This window comes from Sapajus apella, unplaced genomic scaffold, assembly GCF_009761245.1.
Source record: "Sapajus apella isolate SASKATOON/1434 unplaced genomic scaffold, GSC_monkey_1.0 scaffold14, whole genome shotgun sequence".
Taxonomy (NCBI): Eukaryota; Metazoa; Chordata; class Mammalia; order Primates; family Cebidae; genus Sapajus; species Sapajus apella.
Genome location: NW_022436954.1, coordinates 8,501,823 through 8,524,472, shown reverse-complemented (window position 1 = coordinate 8,524,472; position 22,650 = coordinate 8,501,823). Strand labels below are relative to the sequence as shown.

Genomic DNA, 22,650 nt, shown 5'->3' with positions numbered 1-22,650 from the left:
AGTTCGACTCCTGTCGGCCAACCGCGGCCCGGCACTCGGCTATTTCCGTCGCAGCTCGGCCCCACCCCCTTTTCCGAGGGCGGGAGAGAAGTCGGACTTAACTGTGTCCTCGCTGGGCCCCTGCAGGTTCTCCTGCCGCCCCGAAAGACTCGCGCGCCTTCGCGCTTCGCCAGGTTATTTGCAAGCGGCTTTGCCTGTTATTTGCATAAATGGTCTACGCTCCCTAACCCTTTCCGCATGCCTTTTTTCCTTCGTCCCCACCCCACAAGGCCCCGGAGGCGCCCAGCTGCGCCCTACAAAAGCACCGGGAGGCGACTTTGGTTCTGGTTTATTGCCCCTCAGCAGGCAGCGGGAGTCAAGGCCTAGGCTGGGGCTGCCCAGCTCAGCCAGCGGGTCTAAACAGTGTGTGCAGAGGCGCCGTTCGCGCCCTCCAGGGAAATGCGCGATCGGGAATGTCTCAAAGTCAGTCGAGGAGTCGGCCCCTGCTCTATGGGGACTAGGGCGGGGCAGGGCGGGGCAGATCCACACCTCCAGCCAGTTGGTCCGCCAGGCAGCAATCAAACGTCGAGCGAGGAGGCGGGGGACAGGGAGGGGGTTCGAGAGGGCGTGGCGGGCGCTGGCCCCGAGCCCCCGGCGCCCAGCATTCGCCACTGGAAGATGCTGGCGTCCTTGCCGCCCAGCGAGACGAGGTGCGAGTCGTCGTGCGTGAACCGGACGCTGGTCACGTGGCTGCCGTGGCCACCGTACATGCGGCTTGGCGCCTGGGCAGGAGGGAAGGGATTTTCGGTGGCGGCTGAGCCCTCGGGCCCACCCGTCCTGTCCCGCCCCACCCCGCCCCCGAGGCCCCCCGCGGCCTCACCTTGGCACGAGCGCACGGGTACTGGAAGAGATGCACTTTGCAGAAGTCGTCGGCCACCGCCACCACGCGCTCGTTGTGGGAGCGGCACAGGGAGTTGATGTCGGTCCCATCGGAGCCGTCCGGCCACACGCCTAGCACAGCGGCCGGCCTCAGCCCGACCTCCTCCCCACTGCCACCCACGGCCCAGAGCTGCACTATTTCAGGCGCTCCGGCAGCCACGGCCACCCACTGCAGCGTTCCAGGCAACCCTTCCCGGTCCCGAGGGCCGGGGGGGGGGGCCTCCTGGGCTGGATCTTCAGGTTTCTGGACTCCCACCCAACGACACACGCCCAGCGTTCCGAGCCCAAACTGGGCTCCACCTTGTCCCCCACCCCTCCAGCAGGGTTCCACGCCCCTGCTCACCGTAGACGTGAAAGCCCAGCACACAGGTGTACGTAGCCCACTCCCGGTCTCGGCTCTCATAACGATTCTTCAGCTGCTTGCAGCCTCCAGCCACGTCCCCTGGGAAGAAGGAGCCCGCCCAGCCAGCTTTCACCCTGCCCTCAGTCAGGAAGATGCCGGGGAAACCCAGATTGGAAAGACTGGCATGAGACCCGGCGATGGCAGGTGATCTGGTCACCGCAGTAGCATCTCCCCCTCCCACTGTGCAACCCACCCTGTGTGCCTCAGTACTGAGCTCTGAGTTCTAACAGCTTCCGTGAGTTCTTCCTCCATAGATAAGTCCTCCACACTTGCCCTGAGAAACTTTTCCCAAACTTTTCTTGGAGCATTTTTCAACTCTCTTAAGTCAACAAGACATGGCGTGAAACTAGTCGGTTCAAAATCACAGAATTTCTCCTATGTACAATTCCAACCCCACATCAACCCCATCTCCACTTCCTTTTCTGACAATACCTACAAGAGCTCCCTACAAATAAAACCCACTCCAATTACCCTCTCCCCACGTCCTGCTTCACTGCCACTCACAGTAAAGAATCTCATAGTCCCCAGAATTGGACATGATGAAATTCCCATCCTTGGACCAGTCAAGATGAGTGATGAAGCTGGAGTGACCCTGGGAGAAAAGGTCAAGAGTTTTAAAACGTCCCTTCCATTTCCCATCCCCAGAGCCCCCATGATGCATCAGAACTCTGTGAGTTTCCCAGCTGTTATCATGCCCACCATACGCCCCAACTTCCTCACCATACAGCGGCCAAAGCGGCTGGATTTGGCACCATCACTGGAAACACTATAGATGTAGATCACGTTGTCATGGGAACCAATGGCCAGGTACAACCCATCTGCAAACACAGTCACTCAGAAAGGGAAGGGCCAGGGACCCCTGTGAGTCCAGGGTGGGGGTGGCTCCCACCTGGGCTATACCGGACCACTGAGAGCTGCTCATTGCCATCGATGACATCAGACACGATTTCTCTGGTCTCTGTGTCCAAAACCAACCACCTGGAAGGGAGGGAAGTGGAGGCAGATAGGAAGGCAAAAAGGCAGGATGTGGGGAGACCCCCAGGGAGGCTACCCTGGGCAGGCTTGGGGGTGGCAAATCAAAGAAGCTCAGAGATACACACAGAAAGACTGATGTAGAAGACAGGTCACAACTGCATTCTTTTTTTTTAGTTTTCTCTTTTTTTTTTTTTTTTTTTGAGACAGAGTCTTACTCTATCACTCAGGCTGGAGTGCAGTAGCAAGATCTCACTGCAACCTCTACCTCCCAGGTTCAAGTCATTCTCGCATCAGCCTCCTGAGTAGCTGGAATTACAGGTGTGCACCACCACGCCCAACTAGTTTTTTTTATTTTTATTTTTAGTAGAGATGAGGTTTCACCATGTTAGCCAGGCTGGTCTTGAACTCCTGACCTCAAGTGATCCGCCCACCTCTGCTCCCAAAGTGCTAGGAGCCATGCATGAGCCATCGCACTCTGCCACCACTGCATTCTTATGCTGAGACATGAGAAGGAGCTAAGTGCAGATAAAGACTGAGGGGCTTCTAATGCCATCTAAAAAGGAATCAGAAACGACAGACCAGACCAGGGGCCAACTACAAAGGCCCTATGCAGGCTGTAAGCCTGTCACTTCCCAGTGTTTGTCTCCCCTATGCCCCTCCCATTCCCACTGCTTCTCTATCCTGGGCTGCCGCCTCCTCCACTCCCAGGCTTGGAGGAGACAGTGGTTGGGGGAGGGGGAGAAACGATTACCATCAGAGAGGAGGGGAGCCCAGGCGGCAGGGGCTGCAGGGAGAGGCATGGAGAAGTGCCAAGGCGTAGGTGGTTCCTGGGCAGAGGTGGTCACTCTTTCCCACTCCCCCAGTACCAGGAACCCTTCCCAGACCTCCCTGCTTTCCCTTCTGGGAGTCCTGACTCCCTCTCACCTCCCTGTGTTCAGTCCTACAGCCACAACTGCCCCACTTGGGTGGAAGTCAGCACAGAGACCAGTCTCCTGGGAGAGGGGAGAAGGCAAATTCAAGAAGATGCCTTTCTAGTGAGGGAAGCAGAATGGACCCCTTGTCCTCCTGATAACTTCAAAGCTGCTTACTCCCAAGGAGAAGATGGGAAGAGAGGGAAGGGATGCCTGGGTGTCACTGAACCTAAGCAGGCAGTGATACCAAAATATTCAACCGCAGAACTGAGACCAACAGCTGTGCTGGAGATTAACCATTTAGGTGCTGGACCAAGAGGAAGTCTGAGGGGCTCTGGGGGTGGCGGGGAGTGCCCAGGCGGTATTAGAAGCATCAGCTTTCACCAATCAGTACAGAAGAATTAATATTTGAGTAGCCAGTGCAGCCCTACCAGTACAAACTAGCTGCCTCTGGAAGGCAGGAGGAAGGTGCTGGGGAAGGAGTGCCGGCCACGGGAGTCCTGTTAGGGGTGGTATGGGGGATCCAGGGACATAGGGCTCTACCTTGAGGTCGAGGCTCCAGGCAAGCGCGTGGCTCTCCCCATCCCACAGGCAGAGCTGCCGGTCATGGCCACAGGTGAGGAAGCGGTTCTGGGAGGGGTGTGTGCAGAGCCCCCAGAGCTCATCAGTGTGGCCCTGCAGCAAAGCATGACTGTCACTCCTGCCCCTCTCTCACACCCCTTTGCCCCCTCCTTCCCTGAGGCCTTAACCCCCAACCTGGATTACAGGGGAGAAGCCCTGGGCCAGATCTCCCCTCAGCAACGCATTCTTCGTGGTTCCCACCAGCAGCTCAGAGCCAGGCCCTTCAGCAATGGCTCGCACGGCCCCAAAGTGTTCAGGAATCTGCAGTGATGGCAGGATGTCAAGAGCCCACTGACCATTGCTCTTACCCCTCACTCCCTTGACCCCAGCCCAGCCCTCACCTCAGCTTCCTGGAGGGCCACCAACCCGGGCCCCCATTGTACCAGCCGGCGGTCCCGCCCGCCACCACTCAGCACTGTACCGTCCCGCCGAAGACACAAGGCGAAGATGGAACCTTCATGAGCGTGAGCCTGGGCCACAATCCCATAGGTCTCTGTTGGCAAAGCCCCAAGTAGGTCATGTTTTTGGGGTACAGGGGAGTGTGAAACAGGGCCAGCTTTGGCTGGCACAATAGAGTAAGAACTCCCAGCCAATGAATGCACCCACTACTGTCTCTCATCCTCATATTGCCAACAGATCTGTTATTCTCCCCACTTTACAAACAGGACAACTGAGACTCAAAGAAGTGAGGTAACTTCCTGAAGGCCAGACAACTAATGACAAAACTGGAATTTGAGCCTGAGATCTGGCAAACCCAAAGCTCCAGCCCTTTCTCCTTTGCTGTGCTGCCCACACCCTTCTCCTTTGCTGACCAGCCCCCACAGAGAACTATCAACTCTCAAAGTGAAAAGATGGGAAACCTGGCCGGGCACAGTGGCTCACGCCCATAATCCCAGCACTTTGGGAGGCCAAGGCAGCCTGAGGTTGGGAGTTCGAGACCAGCCTGGGGTCTTGGAATCTGAAGGGCTCTGCCTGGATTCAAGTTCAAGACCAGCCTGGTCAACATGCTAAAACCCCATCTCTACTAAAAATACAATTAGCCGGGCATGGTGGCGTGTGCCTGTACTCCCAGCTACTTGGGAGGCTGAGGAGGGAGGATCACTTGAACCTGGGAGGCGGAGGTTGCGGTGAACTGAGATCATCGTGTGACTGCACTCCAGCCTAAGCAACAGAGTAAGACTCTGTCTCAAAAAAAAAAAAAAAAAAAAGGAGGGGAATGGAAAACCCTCTCCTCTGTTCCCACAGACCCTCTGGAGTACTAGACTTCCCAGATGCTACCCCCAGCCACATACCTTTGGCCCCACCCCTGCCTGGGGTCTTGGAATCTGAAGGGCTCCGCCCCCAGGTGAGAATGTTCCCCTCTGAGTCCCCAGTGAGAATGTCTCCGTCCGGAAGGAATACAAAGCAAGGGATAAATTTGGGTTTCTTGTATTTCTAGGGTGAGGGGAGAGCAGAGAGCAGAGGTCAAAGGGGAAGGCAAAGATTAAAAGTCACAGGGCAGGCCAGGTGCAATGTCTCATGCCTGTAATCCCAGCACTTTGGGAAGCCAGGGCAGGCGGGTCACCTGAGGCAAGGCATGAGACATGGTGAAATCCCGTCTCTACTGAAAATACAAAATTTAGCTGGGTGTGCTGGTAGGCGCCTGTAATCCCAGCTACTTGGGAGGCTGAGGCAGAAGAATTGCTTGAACCCAGGAGACAGAGGTTGCAGTGAGCCGACATTGAGATCTTGCCACTGCACTCCAGCCTGGGTGACAGAGCAAGACACTGTCTCAAAAAAAAAAAGCCAGGTGTGGTGGCTCATGCCTGTAATCCCAGAACTTTGGGAGGCCAAGGTGGGTGGATCACGAGGTCAGGAGTTCGAGACCAGCCTGGCCAACATGATGAAACCCTGGCTCTACTAAAAATACAAAAATTAGCCAGGCATGGTGGCGTGCATCTGTAATCCCAGCTACTCGAGAGACTGAGGTAAGATAATTGCTTGAACCCGGGAGATAGAGGTTTCAGTCAGCCGAGATCCCGCCATTGCACTCCATCCTGGGCGACAAGAGCAAGATTCCATTTCAAAAAAAAAAAAAAAAAAAAAAAAAAGGCCGGCTGGGCGTGGTGGCTCACGCCTGTAATCCTAGCACTTTGGGAGGCTGAGGTGGGTGGATCACCTAAGGTCAGCAGTTCAAGACCAGCCTGGCCATCATGGTGAAATCCCATCTTAAAATAAAAAAAAAAGGTCACAGGGCAGGTGGGGTTTAGGGAACCTTAGGGTCTACAGTACTCAGCCCAGTACTTCCTCTTCCACTCTGCTCTCCCCATCGTCTTCTACTGATCCATGCCTCACCCCAAAGACTCCCTGTTTCCGTGTAAGGGTCCCGTTCCCAGGAACCCCTACTCCACCACTCCAGTTCCAGAAATGGACATGAGATTTCCCACTGGTGACGATGCAGCTGCTGTCACGAGGGTTGAAGCCAACGGCCAGGACTGAGTCATTTGTACTCTGAAGGGAAGACACTAGATTCAGCCACCCCAAGCCCTGAGTACCTTCCTTCTACTTGACTCTCCTCAATTGTATCATGACAGCTGGCTGGCAGAAGTCCAGAAACCCCAGGACAACCCTTCTTTCAAGACCCTGGTCCCCTAAGAGCACTATTCCCTGTCAATCATAATTAATCACCCTAATACCTAATACATTATCCCTCATGAGGTCAGAACCCATATCACAAATGAAAAAACTAAGGCTCAGAGAAGCTAGAAGATTTGTCTCATGTGACTCAGCCAAAAAGGAAGGAAATGTATGGGTGAGTCTGGAGTTCTCCGTACTCCACCACTCCCACCCCCAACCTCAGAGCCCTTCCAAGCCACGTGAACTCCTCACCTTGATCTCAGCCAGCTTCATTCCCCGGCTGCAGTCCCACACCGACAGCATGTGCTCATTGGAATCATCCACCACACAAAGAAAGGCACCCTGATCCTTAAGAAAGGTGACACATGGGAGGGGCAGGGGTTCATGGTCATTAGGTTAGGAGGTACCGTCACAGATGGAGAGGGCAGGAGAACTTGACACATGTCCCTTTCCCAAGAGAACCAGCTGGGTGGGGTTCAGGAAGGCCAGAACTTCTAAGGCTTCCTGGTGACATGCAAGAGTGGGGTTCCCAGGTAAGAATGGGGGTCTAGAGGCTTTGGGGCCAGCTCACCGCAGCTGAAAAGGCCAGAGCCCCAACACCCCGCTCGAAGGCCCCCAGTCCAATCTCCTGCAGTTTCAGCAGTGTCTCCGAGTCCCAGATGTGAACCACAGGCTGCAGGGGCTGGTGGAGGAGGAAGAGTCACCGGTGTAAAGAAAAGCTGGGCTGCAATTACCGCATGTCTGCCTGCTCCTCAACTTTGGCCTTACCTTTCCATCCTTATCCACTCCAGCTGTCTGTCCCGAGGCTACCCGAACACCATCAGGGTGAACAGCAAGGCTAAGGCGGGGGAAGACACTCTAGGGAAAGGGTCTCTCCAGATCATCCAAGACACCTTCTCCAAGCTTGCAGACCAGCAAGGCAACTCTTCCCTCCTGCTCCTCCACCCTCCCAGGTCCTCTTCCTGCCAAGCCCACCATCCCCAGGCCCCTCACCATCTAACGCAGTCTGTATGCCCCCGGTAATGTCTCTGGCCACCGCCTCCAGGACCCCCTGGGCCTCCTCCAGGCCGATACAGCACCACCACACAGGCGATAAAGTAGACCACCTCCCCAGAGCGCAGCACAAACAGATTAGAGCGGGAGTCACGACCCCGGTACCCATAACTGGGGTGGAGATCACGGTCAAGGAAAGGGTTAGATCAAGGGCAGGAGGAGGAAGGGGGGAAAAAGACAGAGCTTCTGGCTGGCAGTGCCTGGGGAAGAATAATGGTAGGAGAGGATTTAGAAGGCTCCTTGTCCCCATAGACCCAGGAGAAAACTGTAAAGGGAAGAGGGGTCCCAAGGTGGGAAAGGTGGTTCCTATGGGACTGGACGGGGCAGGATACACCCAGTCAAGGCTGAGGGTCTCTGGCGGTGGGCCGCTGGGCAGCTCCTCAAGGCTGCGGATGCCAGACGGGATGTACATGGTAATGGGGCGACCTCGAAGGAACATCTTCACTGAGATGCCTTCTACAGAGAAAAGGGGTGGTGTCAACTACCACCCACAGCCCCCCTTCCAGGAAAGACAGAGCAGAACTCTACCCACCACGCCTCACAGCCCAAAACAGCTCCTGGGGCTACAGCCCAAATCCTAACCCTGCCATCCAAGTTTTTCTCTCTGTTCCTCTGTACATACCCAAATTATAATTGCTCCTCCGAGATCCAGGGCCCCCAGGGCTGGAGAGAGGGTCTTTTCCCCCACGGCTATTGGGAAGAGAGAAAGCACAGGGATTGGGGTCAGGTCCCAAGACCTAAGGGGGGGACAGGGAGGACACAAGAAAGGAGGTCACTGCAGAAACCACAGTCACCTCTGCAAGCCTGTAGTTTGCTTCATGAGCATCAGGGCCCTAGAATAGACAGAGTCTTTAGTTCCATTTAAGAGATGAGAAGATTGCAGCTGAAGGGGTTGAGCGCACAGCACAAGGCCACAAAATTTGGAAGAAGCAGTGCAGGGTGCCAGAGCCCTTTCTCTCCTCCAGACCACCAGGCCTCGGTCTTATTCTGTCACCCAGGCTGGAGAGCAATGGCGCAATCTTGCTCACTGCAACCTCTACCTCCTGGGTTCGAGCAATTCTTCTGCCTCAGCCGCCCCAGCTGCCGGGATTATAGGTACACACCACCAGGCCTCACTATTGACCCTTTCATCACCCCATCTGTAAAATGGGACCAAAGGGAGTCCAGAATGTACACCAGCCCCGCCTCTCAGGAATGCGGGAGGTAAGCGAGAAAGTCCACATCTCTCCAGAGATCCCTGAGATTAGATAACAGTAAGGTGATACTATCTTTTCAGAGAATAAAGCACAGGCCAAGGACAGGGCTAGAATGAACATTTGAGTGTCCTAGGGCCCATACAAACTCTGAGGCAACTACGTTCGGCCACCAGGACGTCCCCTTGCCCTCTAGAAATAAGTATTAATAGATTGGTACTTGGTAGATCCAGCGGAAAGAGGGCTGAAGCTCTAGGGACAGCCATCCATGAAAGTCATGGGAGCTTCTAGAAAAGCCTCTTGGGATCACGGAAGGTGTGCTGTGATGTAGTGGAAAGGGTAGGGGAACTGGAGTCAGGAAAAGTTAGGTTCAAATCCTGACTCTAGTTGTGTGACCCCAGGCAAACGACTTACCCTCTCTGAGCCTGCTTCCTCACCTGTGCAATGGACAGCATGAGACCACCTACCCCCCAAGGATGTTGTAGGGACTGACTGAAATGGAGGAGGTCGAGGGTTTAGCACAGTGCCCGGTACACAGCAGGTGCCCCAAGAGTACTTGTTTCTTTCTTCCTGTTGGGCAATGAGGTCCCCCCACCCCACCCAGGGATGTAAAGTGAGGGATGTGGAGAGTCAAGAGCCTGCCCCTGGGGCGGGGTGGGTTGAAGGGAAGCCTCACCCACCTCTCTGTGCTCCCGGACCGCACTAACAGGTTGGCGGAGGAAATTGCCTTCCTGGAGAGCTTCTGCCGAGGCCGCTCTGAGGGGGATGAGGAGGAGGAAGAATTTCTTCGGGGCCTGGTGGGGGCACAGTGAAGGTCATTCCCTCCAATTGCACTCCAAAATCCCACCACCTCTCCCAGCTTTCACCACGAGGCCACAGGACACCTACGTGTCAGCACGCTGTGGGGGCTGCAAGGGCCTGAGGATCCCGGGGGGGCCGGGGGAGCCAGCACCACTGCTGCTGCTGCCCCCTCCTTCAGATTGGGTCCCACTAGGCTCTTCGCTAGCTCCCTGAGGGGCTGGGGGTCCATTGCTCAGGCCAGGAGGTCCAGGGGATGACTTGAGCTCCACCTCTGTCTCTGTCTGGGTGCCTCGGCTCACCAAAGAGGGGGTGCACGCGGGTGGCAGTCCTGGGGGTGCTGCAAGACTGCTGGAGAGATGATGAATTAAACTGAAGCCCCAGAGGCCCCAGGGAGGAGGAAAAAGGGGGTGTGCTAACATGCATACCTGTCCCCTGGAGGAGCTGGTGTGCCAGATTCCTGCAGGGAGGAGGGGGGCACCTGCAGCCGAAGCAGGCGAAGGGCTTCTGCCAGGGCTGCCTTTACCAGCTCCATCTCCTGCTCCTGCACCCGAAGCCGCCGGCTCAGAGACTGCAGGGCCTCCCGAGCAGAGCCCTCACCTGAGAAAAGGGCAAGAAGTACTCAGAATGTACCCACCACCTGAGGAAAGCGTAGAGGGGATTCTGTCCCCCCACAACGTTACAAGTGTCCAGCAGGACTGCCCTTTCAAGCAGCCCCAGCTTTGGATGCTCGTCCAGACGGGAGGAGACGGTGGTAGAGGATCAAGGGCCTCCTTCTGGCAGGGCAGGCGAGAAGGCTGGCAAAGCTCCTTTCCTGCTGCCGTCTCAGCCTCCGCAAAGACTGGGAGTACCATGGAGTATGGGGCGGGGTGGGGGGGATATGAAGTACTGCCGAGGAACGTGGGAGCCACAGAGAGAGGCACCGCACTGGTGAGGGGAGGGACGGCAGCCCTCCCTCCCCACGCGCCCACAGCAAGCTCAGGTCTCCAGCGAAATAGGAGTAACTGAGCGGGGGGACTCCGGGAGAGAGGGCAGGGCACGGGAATGGAGTACAGGAAAACAGATGCAGGGTGACAGGAGAGGGGTCTGGGTGGTGAGCAGAGTCACAGTGAAGGTCTCAGGGAACAGTGGGGGTTAGAAGGAAAAAGAGCTGAAATACCAGGAGAAGAGGCCCGGAGTAATGTAGGGAGCAGAGAAACATCGAGGGGTCTGGAGTTACGTGGGGGGGTAGAAGACGCTGGAGAAGCCCGAAGTGACAGCAAGACCCGAGTAACTAGGGAAGGCGACCGGAGGAACTGTGGAGGATGCTCGGAGCCCCTGGGCAGAGGAGCACGCGGGGACGCCTCCAGACAGCCGTCCAGCTCTGGCATAGCCCGACGGGCCGGGCGCTCCGGGAAGGGGCACGCCGCCCGCCCCGCCCCGTACTCACCGGGCCCCGCGGCCCCGTCCATCCGGCCCCCGGGTTGCTCCGAGCGGCGGCGGCGGAGGAGGCGTCTAAGCCGCGGGGGCCACGGCCCGGGAGAGGGGAAGGGGAAGCACCCCGGGTAGCGCGCGAAGGGCGCCGTACCACCACCCCGCGGGGGCGCTGTCGGGCGCGAGGAAGGAGCCTGGAGGGGGCGCTGTGGGTCCGGGGCCACAGTCTCCGGACCCCCCCGGGCCCTCGGACTCTCCCGGGGCCGCTCTCGGCTCCCGGGGGTGGGGTGGCGAGGCCGTCCGGGGCCACGGCGCCGCAGCACAAACAGGCGCCGGACGCGGAGCCGCCAGGAAGCGCGGGAGGGGGGGCGGGCCCGGGGGGAGGGGGGGCGGGCCCGGGGGGGGGGGGGCCGGGCCGCCTGCTAACCCCTCCCTGTCCGGGCTTCACCGCTCAGTACGGGGGCGGGGCCAGCCGGCTGACCCCCTGGACTGCTCGCGGCCTCTGGCTCCAGGCCCTTCCCGGATCCCCGCCCCCGGATTCCCAGGGGACGCGGGAGGGAGCACCCGCCCCGAGGTCTCCGCCCCACAGCCCCGAGCCCCTCAGGGCTGAGCCGACCAGCTCCACCACTTCCGCGAGGGGCAAGGGCGGGGTCACAAAACGGGCCCTCGGCCTAGGGGCGGAGCTTCTCCTAAGGGGCAAGGCCGAGGCAGCCCGTATTGGGGCTGACAGGACGGCGGGTTATTAAGGCTGAGGCTGGGAGGATGCTCAGGGTATTGGGGTCAGGGTGGCATTAGCTCAGCTCAAGCTGGGCCAGGCTGACTCAGCATGCTGCCCCAGCCAGCTTCCAACCCCGAGAGTCCTGCACTTCCTTGGGCAGAGATGGGAGATGGCGCCGGTGTTGCCCCTGGTGCTGCCCCTGCAGCCCCGCATCCGCCTGGCACAAGGGCTCTGGCTCCTCTCCTGGCTACTGGCACTGGCCGGTGGCCTTATCCTCCTCTGTAGCGGGCACCTCCTGGTCCAGCTGCGGCACCTTGGCACCTTCCTGGCTCCCTCCTGTCAGTTCCCTACCCTGCCCCAAGCTGCCCTGGCAGCGGGTGTGGTGGCTCTGGGCACAGGACTAGTGGGTGCAGGAGCCAGCCGGGCAAGTCTGAATGCAGCTCTGTACCCTCCCTGGAGAGGGGTCCTGGGCCCACTGCTGGTGGCTGGCACAGCTGGTGGTGGGGGGCTCCTGGTCCTCGCCCTTGGCCTAGCCCTGGCTTTGCCTGGGAGTCTGGATGAGGCACTGGAGGAGGGCCTGGGGACTGCCTTGGCTCACTACAGGGACACAGAGGTGCCTGGGCACTGTCAGGACAAAAGGCTGGTGGATGAGCTACAGCTGAGGTACCACTGCTGCGGGCGCCACGGCTACAAGGATTGGTTTGGGGTCCAGTGGGTCAGCAGCCGTTACTTGGACCCCAGTGACCAGGACGTGGTTGAGTGAGTGATTTGCTTCACCCTTCCTCCTCCTCCTCCTCCTTAGCCAGGCTCCCTCCTGCTGCCTTGAAACCCCACCTGGCCCAGAAAGGCAATAAGTAGAGCACAGTAGCAGAGAGGTGGGTTACAGCTCTTCTATTTATTAGCTGTGAAACCCAGGCATGTTACCAAATCACCCTGGGCCCATTCCTTCACCTGTAAAATGGAGATAATAGTACCTATCTGATAGAGTCGTTGTGAAGATAAAGTGAATTATGCTTGGCTGGCACGTAAGCCAGCAGTCAGTAAATGTTTTACCATCCTTTTTCCCTTCTCAAACACCTGTGCCCCTCACCTCCTCCCCCAGGCCTCTATCTCCAGACATCCTAAACCCTCTGTCCCTCCGTTTGCAGCCGGATCCAGAGCAATGTGGAAGGCCTATATCTGACTGATGGAGTCCCTTTCTCCTGCTGCAACCCCCACTCACCCCGGCCTTGCCTGCAAAACCGTCTTTCAGACTCCTACGCCCATCCCCTGTTCGATCCCCGACAACCCAACCAAAACCTCTGGGTCCAAGGGTGCCATGAGGTGCTGCTGGAGCACTTGCAGGACTTGGCAGGCACACTGGGTAGCATGCTGGCTGTCACCTTCCTACTGCAGGTGAGTCAGCAAAGCATCTGAGGCCTCCTCCCACCTGGGACTCCCTGCCTCCAACGCTGGGCCTCCTGGAAACACTGACTCTCTGACTCTTTCCCCTTGCTTTCCCCACAGGCTCTGGTGCTCCTTGGCCTGCGGTACCTGCAAACAGCACTGGAGGGGCTTGGAGGGGTCATTGATGGGGAAGGAGAGACCCAGGGCTATCTCTTTCCCAGTGGGCTGAAAGAGATGCTGAAAACAGCATGGCTACAGGGATGGGTTGCCCGCAGGCCAGCACCTGAGGAGGCCCCACCAGGAGAGGCACCTCCCAAGGAGGATCTATCTGAGGCCTAAGGACCTGGAGCTTGGGGTGGGGAGGAGGAAGGGATGGACAAGTCTGGAAATCTCACAATTCCTTACCAAGGCTCCAGGCTGGGGAGGGGAATCCTGGGATTAGAAGGGTTAAGGATAGTCAGTGAGCTGGACTGGGGTAAGAAAGAAAACCAGATATCCTAGGGCCTAGCCCTCATAGCCAGAACCACCAGGGAACAACCACCAAGAACAGAGTGATGGGAAACTGACGTGGGAAGGCCTGGAGATGGATTCTGGTACAAACTCAATAAAGTTTTTGGATGGAAGCAACTGCTTTTTCTTTCAAGGGGATGGGGGCCTGGGAGAACTGATTTCTGTCTGATGGAGCAGCCAGGACTCCAAAGTTTGGACCCTGGCTCGACCTGTGCAGAACAGGAGCCCACATCTGTAAGGATCAGAAAGCAACAACCCGATGTAAGAAGGAAAGGAAAACAACAGGCCCTCCAGGTTGAGATTCTTTATTCTGAAGGTAGGAGGGGATCAGCATGCTCAGGTGGGGAGGGTCCAGCCCAGCTCCTCCAGCCCCCCAGTGCATGCCCAGCCCCAATAAGTTACCCAGTTACTCAGCTGCCCTCCCTCTTGAGTCCGTCTGTCCTTCTACTCCACCCTAGACAGGGCTGACCTGGCTCAATACAAGGGCTGCTTGTCCCCAGCCTGTGGGCAGTGCCACATGGCAGGCCAGGGGAGGGGCAAAGCAGCAGGGCCATGCTGTGGGCCTGGAGGGGCAGAGGGGCCACTTCCGGCTCCAAAGAGTCAGGACTTGGAAAGCCACATCCTGGGAAGGCCCGGGGTCCAGTCCCACAAGATCTGTGCCTGAAAAGAGGTGGGAGTTGGGGTGGGGCCATCACACCTCAACTGCTGGGTCTGAGCCCCGGCCCTGCCGCTGCAGCTGCTCCTCCTGCTTCATCTTGGGCTTCTCTGTCCGTGTATGCCACACCAGTACCTGTGCCAGGAGGGAAGCAGTGAGAGCCAGGCCCAGCGGCAGCCAGGCCTCTGGGGCCCTCAGCCTGGAATGGATTCTCTAACCCTCTCCACATATTCAAAGTGTAAAGAGCAGGGTGGAGGAAGACTTAGTGCCTCTAAAACGGGGCCTTATTCCTTCATCCTGTCTGTGCCGCATGGGTTCCCAGGACTCAGGGATGGAGTGGCAGCAGACCACTTTCCCTCCCTGGTTCCCAGCTTCTCCTTCGGTAGAGTCAGCAAGGCTGATCAGAGATCTGGAGAGTCCCTCCTGGTTAAACCACCCTATTCCCAGGGTCTCACTGCACCTTTCCAAAACCTGTCCATCCCAGAGCCAGGTTTCTGTGCCTGCCTCCATTCCCTTACCCGAGTGCAGTTGGCAGCCCGTGGCTCCAGGTCCTTGGGATCCACAAGGTGGCTCAGAAGACTGCTCTCCAGGTGGCCCCGGGGAGCGGTGGAATCAAACTGGGCATTGGGTTTAGCCAACAGCAAGGGCAGGGCCACAGCAAATCCAGCCATATCCACAGGGAAGGGCCTGTTGGGCTCCCATGCTGTGTGGAAGCCCACAACCCGGCCATCCTGGACCTGAGGGCCCTCGAATCGCAGGCCGCCCACCAGCCCCACAGGCCACACTGAGACACCACGGGTCCAGCGCATCTATCGGAGGTTGGGAGAGAAGAAACAGGAGTGGTCCGGGGAAGGGAGCAGCAGTAGGAGCCACCTGGCTCACTCTGCCCACTGCTTCCAGCCTGTCACCCAGCAGCCAACGGCAACACTGTTAACCAAGGTAATGAATGAAGGTGGCTTCACCTGGCCTCTTGCCCATCCCCATCCTCGTGCTCACCTCCTCAAACAGCTCCCGGCTGTAGGTGTTGTCATCGTCAGCAAAGTACACAACTCCCTGGGTCCCTGGTGGTGGTGGGTCCTTCTCCCCACCCACAGCTCCCCCTCTGCCCCGGAGCCAGTCCAGGGCCTTGTTCCGCTGCTCTACACCACGGGGATGAACCCAGCCAGGCTCGCCCTCCCGAAGCCGCTGGGCTTTGGGCGTGAGGACCACCAGGTGTGTGAAGAGAAGGCCAGAGGCAGCCAGCAGCCCTGAGACCAGTGGGGTGGGACCCTCAGCGTCCTCCACTAGCAGCCAATGTAGCCGGGGCACCAGGCTCAGTGTCTGGGACAGCCGTACCAGCTCTGCCTTCTGTACCAGCCTGCAGGGGAGAGATGCAGCACGAGGGAAAAGGGTAGGCACCATTTGCCCACTCCAGCTAGGGCAGACAGCTTCACCTGGGCCACTGCCTGTATCTCCCGTGGTCTTTCCCAACCAATGCCTAAACTCCCTCTTTCTTGCCTGTCAACTTCATGCTAACACTCACCTGCCCTGTTCTTCCAGTTCATGTCCATCCCTCACCTCAACCCCAGAGCTCTGGCTATGGGAGACTATAAATTAAGGGCACAGGGCCAGGTGCGGTGGCTCACACCTGTAATCCCAGCACTTTGGGAGGCCGAGGCAGGTGAATCACCTGAGGTCAGGAGTTCCAAACCAGGCTGGCCAACATGGTGAAAACCTGTCTCTACTAAAAAAATACAAAATTTTGCTGGACATAGTGGCATGTGCCTGTAATTTCAGTTACTCAAGAGGCTGAGGCAGGAGAATCACTTGAACCTGGAGGAGGTTGCCGTGAGCGAGACTGAGGGATTGCACTCCAGCCTGGGTGACAAGAGTGAAACTCGATCTCAAAAAAAAAAAAAAAGTCCGGGCACAGTGGCTCATGCCTGTAATCCCAGAACTTTCGGAGGCCGAAGTGGGCAGATCACCCGAGGTCAGGGTTTCAAGACCAGCCTGCCCAACATGGCAAAACCCCGCCTCTACAAAAATACAAAAAATTAGTCAGGTGTGGTGGCAGATGCCTATAATCCCACTACTCAGGAGGTTGAGGCAGGAGAATAGCTTGATTGAACCCCAGAGGCAGAGGTTGCAGTGAGCCAACATCATACCACTGGACTCCAGCCTGGGCGACAAAAGCAAAACTCTTTCTCAAAAGAAAAAAAAAAGGCACAGCCTTTGGAATAAGGTAGATCTAGTTCTGAAATCCAGTTTTGTAACTTATTAGGTGAGACAACTTGGGAAAATGGATCAATCTCCCTGAGCCTCAGTTTCCTCAACTGTAAAATGGGATTAACAATACTTTATAAGAATGTTGTTTTAAAGATTAAGAGCCAGGCAAGGTGGCTCACACCTGTAATCCCAGCACTTTGGGAGTGAGGCAGGCGGATCACCTGAAGTCAGGAGTTTGAGACCAGCCTAGTCAACATAGTGAAACCCCATCTCTACTAAAAATAAAAAATTAGCTGGGCATGGTGGCAAGCACCTGTAGTCCCATCTACTCAGGAGGTTGCGACAGGAGAATCACTTGAACCTGGGAGGCGGAGGTTGCAGTCAGCAGAGATCATACCACTGTATTCCTGCCTGGGCGACAGAGTGAAGCTCTGTCTCAAAAAGAAAAAAAGGTTGGGCGAAGTGGCTCACACCTGTAATCCCAGCACTTTGGGAGGCGAGTTGGGTGAATCACCTGAGGTCAGGAATTCCAGACCAGCCTGGCCAACATAGTGAAACCCCATCTCTACTAAAAATACAAAAAAAGAGTTAGCTGGGTGTGGTGGTGTGCACCTGTAATCCCAGCTACTCAGGAGCTGAGGCAGGAGAATCGCGTGAACTCGGGAGGCAGAGGTTGCAGTGAACCAAGATCTCGCCATTGCATTCCAGCCTGGGCGACAGTCCAAGACTCCATCTCTAGTATAGAAAAAAAAAAAAAAAAAAAAAGATTTAATAAGATAATGACTTTCTAAAATACCAGTAGAACAGGTTCTTTTCCTTCTGCACTGGGTTTCCAGAGAGAGGGACTTATTTTAGGCAACCCCTAGGTTCATTCCTCACCAGAACTTAGCAAACCAGGAGGCTGGGCACAGTGGCTCACACCTGTAGTCCCAGCACTTTGGGAGGCCAAGGTGGGCGGACCACAAGGTTAGGAGTTCAAGACCAGCCTGGCCAATATGGTGAAACCCTGTCTCTACTAAAAATAAAAAAATTAGCCTGGTATGGTGGTACACACCTGTAATCCCAGCTACTCAGGAGGCTGAGGCAGATGAATCACTGGAACCCGGGAGGTGGAGGTTGCAGTGAGTCGAGATTGCGCCACTGCACTCCAGCCTGGGCAACAGAGCAAGACTCTGTCTCCAGGTGGGGCCGGGGGGTATGGAAAGAACAAACCAGGAATGTGGAATGTGGGGTTTGGCCTCGTCTGTGCTGCTTTATCCTTCAGATCTACCTGCCTGCCTCAAGGCTGGTGATGTGTGCGTGTATGTGTGCATGTCACAGGTGGGGTCTAGAGCTGCCTGGGCCTGAACGGGACAGCCATCTGATTCCCAGATGTGTTAACACCCCCATGGCTACAGATCCAAAACCACATTCCCCAATTGGTTTTATCAGTAAAACCAATTACATTTTGATTCAAAACAAAAACAAACATAGATCATTAAACACAGTGCCTGGTAGAGAGTGAACAAAACTGGCCAGGCGCGGTGGCTCACACCTGTAATCCCAGCGCTTTGGGAGGCCAAGGTGGGCAGATCATGAGGTCAGGAGTTCTAGACCAGCTTGGCCAATATGGTGAAACCCCATCTCTACTAAAAATACAAAAATTAGCTGGGTGTGGTGGCATGCGCCTGTAGTCCCAGCTACTTGGGAGATTGAGGCAGAAAAATCACTTGAACTTGGGGGGCAGAGGTTGCAGTGAGCCGAGATCGCACAACTGCACTCCAGTCTGGGCGATAAAGCGAGACTCCGACTCAAAAATGAAAAAAAAAGAGTAAACACACTGTAAGTAACACCTGGTAAAACTATTTCTGGACCCTAGTATTACTATCAGGCCAAATGCTTTCAGCCTTTTTTTTTCTTTTTGGTCTAATGGAGTAAAAGCAGATTCAGCGTTTTTTGTTTTTTTTTTTTTTTGAGATGGGGTCTCTCTCTCTCTGTCGCTCAAGCTGCGTCATCTCCACGCACTGCAACCTCTGCCTCCCAGGCTCAAGCAATCTTGCCTAAGCCTCCAGAGTAGCTGGCATTACAGGCATGCACCACTACATTCAGCTAATTTTTGTATTTTTTTAATTTTTTTTTTTTTTTGGTAGAGACAGAGTTTCACCATGTTGCCCTGGCTGGTCTCAAACTCCTGAGCTCAGGCAATCCACCAGCCTCGGGCTCCCAAAGTGCAGCAATTACAGGTGTGAGCCACTGTGCCCCACCAAGCATTTTCAACTTTAACCAGGGGTTTTTAACTTTCTCAACAAAGGGTCCCTAAGGAAAGAGAGTTAATTCACTGTCAAGCTCAAAATTTCTTTGAAATGTGATTGTTCTATTTCATAATTTGGCAGGAATTTTGTATTTTCCCTCTAGAAAAAGAACTTTTTTTCTTTTTCTTGTTTTTTTGAGACAGAGTTTCAAAAAAACTGGAGTGTGATGGTGCGAACTTGGCTCACTGCAACCTCTGCCTCTCAAGTTCAGGCAATTCTCCTTCCTCAGCCTCCCAAGTAGCTGGGATCACAGGCATGCACCACCACACCCAGCTGATTTTGTATTTTTAGTAGAGACAGGGTTTTGCCATGTTGGCCAGGCTGGTCTCGAACTCCTGACCTCAGGTGATCCACCTGCCTTGGCCTCCCAAAGTGCTGGGATTATACAAGTGAGCTACCGTGCCCGGCCTGAACAAGAACTATTTTCCCACAAATCTTTGAATATAGATATGGTTCATTTTTCCTGTCTTTGGCATGCGATAGTTTGAGAAACATCTCCCAGTCCGGTGCCTCCCCAAACTCCTCATCATCAACTCCAACTTCTTAGATAACGCAGACCTCTTGGGTGCACCAGAGCCCATACCTGGCGTAGGTGGGGGTAACAACATAGATAGTAGGCCGGACCTCGGGTTCAGGGGGCTGGGCAGGGGCAGGAGGTGGCCGTCGGAGCTCTGCTTGCAGCTGGGAAATCCTCAGATCCTTCTGCCTAAGCTGCTCCGCTGCTGCCCGAAGGGGAGGAAGGCAGTCACATGGCTGGCCTGGTCCCAGGAAGCATCAGTGGGGAAAGAGGGTAGAGGCAGAGAACCACAGAATGTTCAGCATCCCAAAGGGCCATCATCTTCTCATTAATTCCTAGCCAATGCAGAATCCCCTTATTACTTCCCTAGTAGCCTATACCTCTGGTGTGGGGACCTCACTGCCTCAAGCAGCAGACCCTCTCCATCTTTTTTTTTTTTTTTTTTTTGAGACAGAGTCTTGTTCTGTCACCAGGTGCTAGGCTGGAGTGCAGTGGCACAATCTCGGCTCACTGCAACCTCCACCTCCCAGGTTCAAGCAATTCTCCTGCCTCAGCCTCCAGAGCTGGGACTACAGGCGCATGCCACCACGCCCAGCTAATTTTTGTATTTTTAGTAGAGACGGGGTTTCACCATGTTGGCCAGGATGGTCTCGATCTCTTGACCTTGTGATCCGCCTGCCTCGGCCTCCCAACGTGCTGGGATTACAGGCGTGAGCCACAGTGCCCAGCCGACCCTCTCCATCCTTAATAAATTCCATTGTCACAATTTTATGCTGGATATTGAACTGATTCCATCCTTTCTACCTACTGGCCATAATTTTGCCTCCTGGACTCATAACAAACAAGCTGATGTCCTTATCAGGACAGTCTTTCAGGTCCAAGGTGCTAACCATGACACAATGGAATCCCCTTTAGGACAGTCTTTCAAATACCTGAGGATAACGCAGTGGCACTGTCCCTAAATCCTTGCATAAGAGGCAGGGTTCAATCCATTCCCTTGGCTTGTGACCAAAGACTCATTGTTAAATTCATTTATTGCATCGTAGGATAAATATTTATTGAATACTCTTCCTAGGAGGCACTACCTTAGGTGCTGGGTATACAGCAGGGAACAAGACAGACACAGTCCCTCCCCTCACGGAGCTCTCAGTTTAGTGGAGGAAGCAAACACTAAGCCAAGAAAAAAATTAATAAAATTATTACAAACCGTGATGGGGCCATGAAGAAAATAACCAGGATAGAGAATAAAAGGGAATGGAATATGAACGGTAACTTTAGCTACGGTGTTCAGGGAAGGCCTCTCTGAGGAGGTGACATTTGAGCTAAGACCTGAAGGATGAGAAAGAGGCATCTAGGGAAGAGCTAGAAAAAAAGCACCCCACGCAGACGGAACAAGTTAAGCGCTTGAGAGAGCAATGAGCGTGGGGTTTTCGAGAAACTGTCAGCAAGCCAGTCAGGCTGGAGCAGGGCGAGGGAGAGGGGTGGGAAATGGGGTTGGAGAAGCGGACGGCAGCCAGGATCATGCGGGGCCTTGCAGGCTCTGGGAAGGAGTCTGGATTACATCCGAGGTGCTGCGGCCAGCCGCGGTGCGTTGTATAGAGGGGAGTGAGCCTGCAGCCGCAGAGCTGTCCGGAAGGCCGAGAGGGATGAATGGTGTTTGCCAGAGGTTCATCCCCAGGGCGGGATGCACGGTGGCGGGCTCCCTCGGCCGGCCCGCCGCACCCCCGCCCCGCCCCGCTCACCGAGCTGTACCAGCGCGTAGAGGAGGCCGGCGATCGACACCAGGAAGTAGGCGAGAAACACGTTCTTCAGCTTCAGCTTCATTGCCGCGCCGCGGCCGGCGCCCGAGCAGGCGGGGTCTGGAGGGGACTAGGGGTTCCCGCCCCAACCCCCGGCGCCTGCCCGCAGGCCCCGCCCCTGCAGCAGCTCCGCCCTGCGTCCCGCCTTCCTCACGCTATCCTACCAGCTCTAGGCTAGGACTAGCAGCTCCTCCCGGGCCCGCTTCCGGTCATCTGTGCCCCCTGGTAGACCTGATTTCCGGTCTCACCGCCAGGTTCCTGGAACCACGGGGCGGTGACGCCATATCCGGCGTGCCAAACGTGCGTGGCCGGCAGTCAGAATCTCGGGTAGGTGCACGTGGCATGTACCTCGAGGCCTGCCCCCTGATCACGGAATTGCACGAGAAAGCCAGTCCTAGCGCCCGGATCTTCACCTTATTCATCCATCCAGTCACACCACCCAATAGCAGTTGCTCAATACTCATTACACAAATGAATGAAATCTAACGCCCACCCCATGATCCTCAGGGTGTCTCTCCTGGAATCCTCACTATAATCCTTTGAGATAGGTAAGAAACTAAAGTTGACCAAAATTGTATCATTGCCATAGGGCAGTTTTGCGTCCTTTCTAGACACCTGAGTCCAGCATCTCTAGTGTTTCCTCTGGCCCACCTTTCAATAGATGACAACAGGGGTCCCAAGGAATGTTTTATCTACCAAGAAACAGTGAAAATAGTTCCTGAGCTGGGGAATTACATGAATGCATCCTCTACCTTCTCACAAGCACAAGCCATCCTTATTTTTCCTTAAAAAAAAAAAAAAAAAAAAAGGCCAGGCACCGGGGATGCACACCTGTAATCCCAACACTTTGGGAGGCTAAGGCAGGTGGATCACGAGGTCAGGAGATCAAGACCATCCTGGCTGATACAGTGAAACCCTATCTCTACTAAAAATACAAAAAACCTAGCCAGGTGTGATGGCACACGCCTGTAGTCCCAGCTACCTGGGAGGCTGTGGCAGAAGAATCTCTTGAACATGGGAGGCAGAGGTTACAGTAAGCAGAGAGAGTACCACTGCACTCCAACCTGGGTGACAGAGCAAGACTCCATCCCCCGCCCAAAAAAAGGGGAGGGGCCTGCCACAGTGGCTCACATCTGTAATCCTAGAACTTTAGGAGCCCAGAAATTTGAGATCAGCCTGGGCAACATGACAAAACCCCATCTCCACAAAAAAAATCACAAAAATTATCTGGGTGTGATGGCGAGGGCCTACAATCTCAGCTACTTGGGATGCTGAGGCTATAGTGAGCCATGATCATGCCACTGTGCCACTGCACTCCAGCCTGGGTGACTGGGTGAGACCCTGTCTCAAAGAGCCAGGCCCGGTGGCTCATGCCTGTAATCCCAGCACTTTGGGAGGCTGAGGCAGGTGGATCACCTGAGGTCAGGAGTTCAAGACCAGCCTAGGCAACATGGTGAACCCCTCTCTCTACTAAAAATAGAAAAATGAGCCAGGCATGGTGGTATATACCTGTAGTACCAGCTACTAGGGAGGGTGAGGCAGGAGAACCACTTGAATCCAGGAGGCAGAGGTTGCACTGAGCTGATATTGTGTCACTGCACTCCAGCCTGGACAAGAGTGAGACTCAGTCTCAAAAAAAAAAAAAAAAAGGGAAAGGAAGGAAAGAAA

General features: G+C 55.6%; 3 protein-coding genes across 14 annotated transcripts; 1 reads left to right on the top strand and 2 right to left on the bottom strand.

The window, feature by feature from the left end:
- Positions 1 to 105: 105 nt before the first annotated feature.
- EML3 (EMAP like 3) lies at positions 106 to 11,251 on the bottom strand. Of its 10 annotated transcripts, none has more exons than XM_032283109.1 (22): positions 10,918 to 11,136; positions 9,917 to 10,088; positions 9,579 to 9,839; positions 9,371 to 9,446; positions 8,120 to 8,187; positions 7,830 to 7,953; positions 7,438 to 7,608; positions 7,213 to 7,282; positions 7,016 to 7,126; positions 6,697 to 6,792; positions 6,163 to 6,318; positions 5,121 to 5,262; positions 4,170 to 4,321; positions 3,964 to 4,089; positions 3,751 to 3,882; positions 3,221 to 3,288; positions 2,211 to 2,299; positions 2,042 to 2,139; positions 1,826 to 1,913; positions 1,262 to 1,360; positions 860 to 880; positions 106 to 761 (listed from the first exon to the last, which is right to left on the bottom strand). In XM_032283109.1, the coding sequence occupies exons 3-22, from the start codon at positions 9,718 to 9,720 to the stop codon at positions 175 to 177; spliced, it is 2,616 nt and encodes an 871-aa protein (XP_032139000.1). In that variant the 5' UTR covers positions 9,721 to 9,839; positions 9,917 to 10,088; positions 10,918 to 11,136; the 3' UTR covers positions 106 to 174. The 10 variants fall into 10 exon arrangements, with proteins under 10 accessions (XP_032139000.1, XP_032139001.1, XP_032138994.1 ...); XM_032283110.1 differs by having other exon boundaries at positions 9,579 to 9,836; XM_032283103.1 differs by lacking the exon at positions 10,918 to 11,136 and adding an exon at positions 10,172 to 10,878 and having other exon boundaries at positions 9,371 to 9,484.
- ROM1 (retinal outer segment membrane protein 1) lies at positions 11,223 to 13,628 on the top strand. Its single transcript, XM_032283121.1, has 3 exons — positions 11,223 to 12,378; positions 12,768 to 13,014; positions 13,126 to 13,628. Exons 1-3 carry the CDS (start codon positions 11,789 to 11,791, stop codon positions 13,342 to 13,344), a joined length of 1,056 nt encoding a protein of 351 aa, XP_032139012.1. The 5' UTR covers positions 11,223 to 11,788; the 3' UTR covers positions 13,345 to 13,628.
- A 176-nt stretch (positions 13,629 to 13,804) lies between these two features.
- On the bottom strand, positions 13,805 to 21,219 carry B3GAT3 (beta-1,3-glucuronyltransferase 3). 3 transcript variants are annotated; one of them, XM_032283123.1, is made up of 6 exons: positions 20,926 to 21,216; positions 20,116 to 20,184; positions 19,250 to 19,424; positions 15,167 to 15,527; positions 14,689 to 14,979; positions 13,805 to 14,305 (listed from the first exon to the last, which is right to left on the bottom strand). In XM_032283123.1, the coding sequence occupies exons 2-6, from the start codon at positions 20,153 to 20,155 to the stop codon at positions 14,207 to 14,209; spliced, it is 966 nt and encodes a 321-aa protein (XP_032139014.1). In that variant the 5' UTR covers positions 20,156 to 20,184; positions 20,926 to 21,216; the 3' UTR covers positions 13,805 to 14,206. The 3 variants fall into 3 exon arrangements, with proteins under 3 accessions (XP_032139014.1, XP_032139013.1, XP_032139015.1); XM_032283124.1 differs by lacking the exon at positions 20,116 to 20,184 and adding an exon at position 14,607 and having other exon boundaries at positions 14,214 to 14,305; positions 20,926 to 21,029; XM_032283122.1 differs by lacking the exon at positions 20,116 to 20,184 and having other exon boundaries at positions 20,926 to 21,219.
- Between the last annotated feature and the right edge of the window lie 1,431 nt (positions 21,220 to 22,650).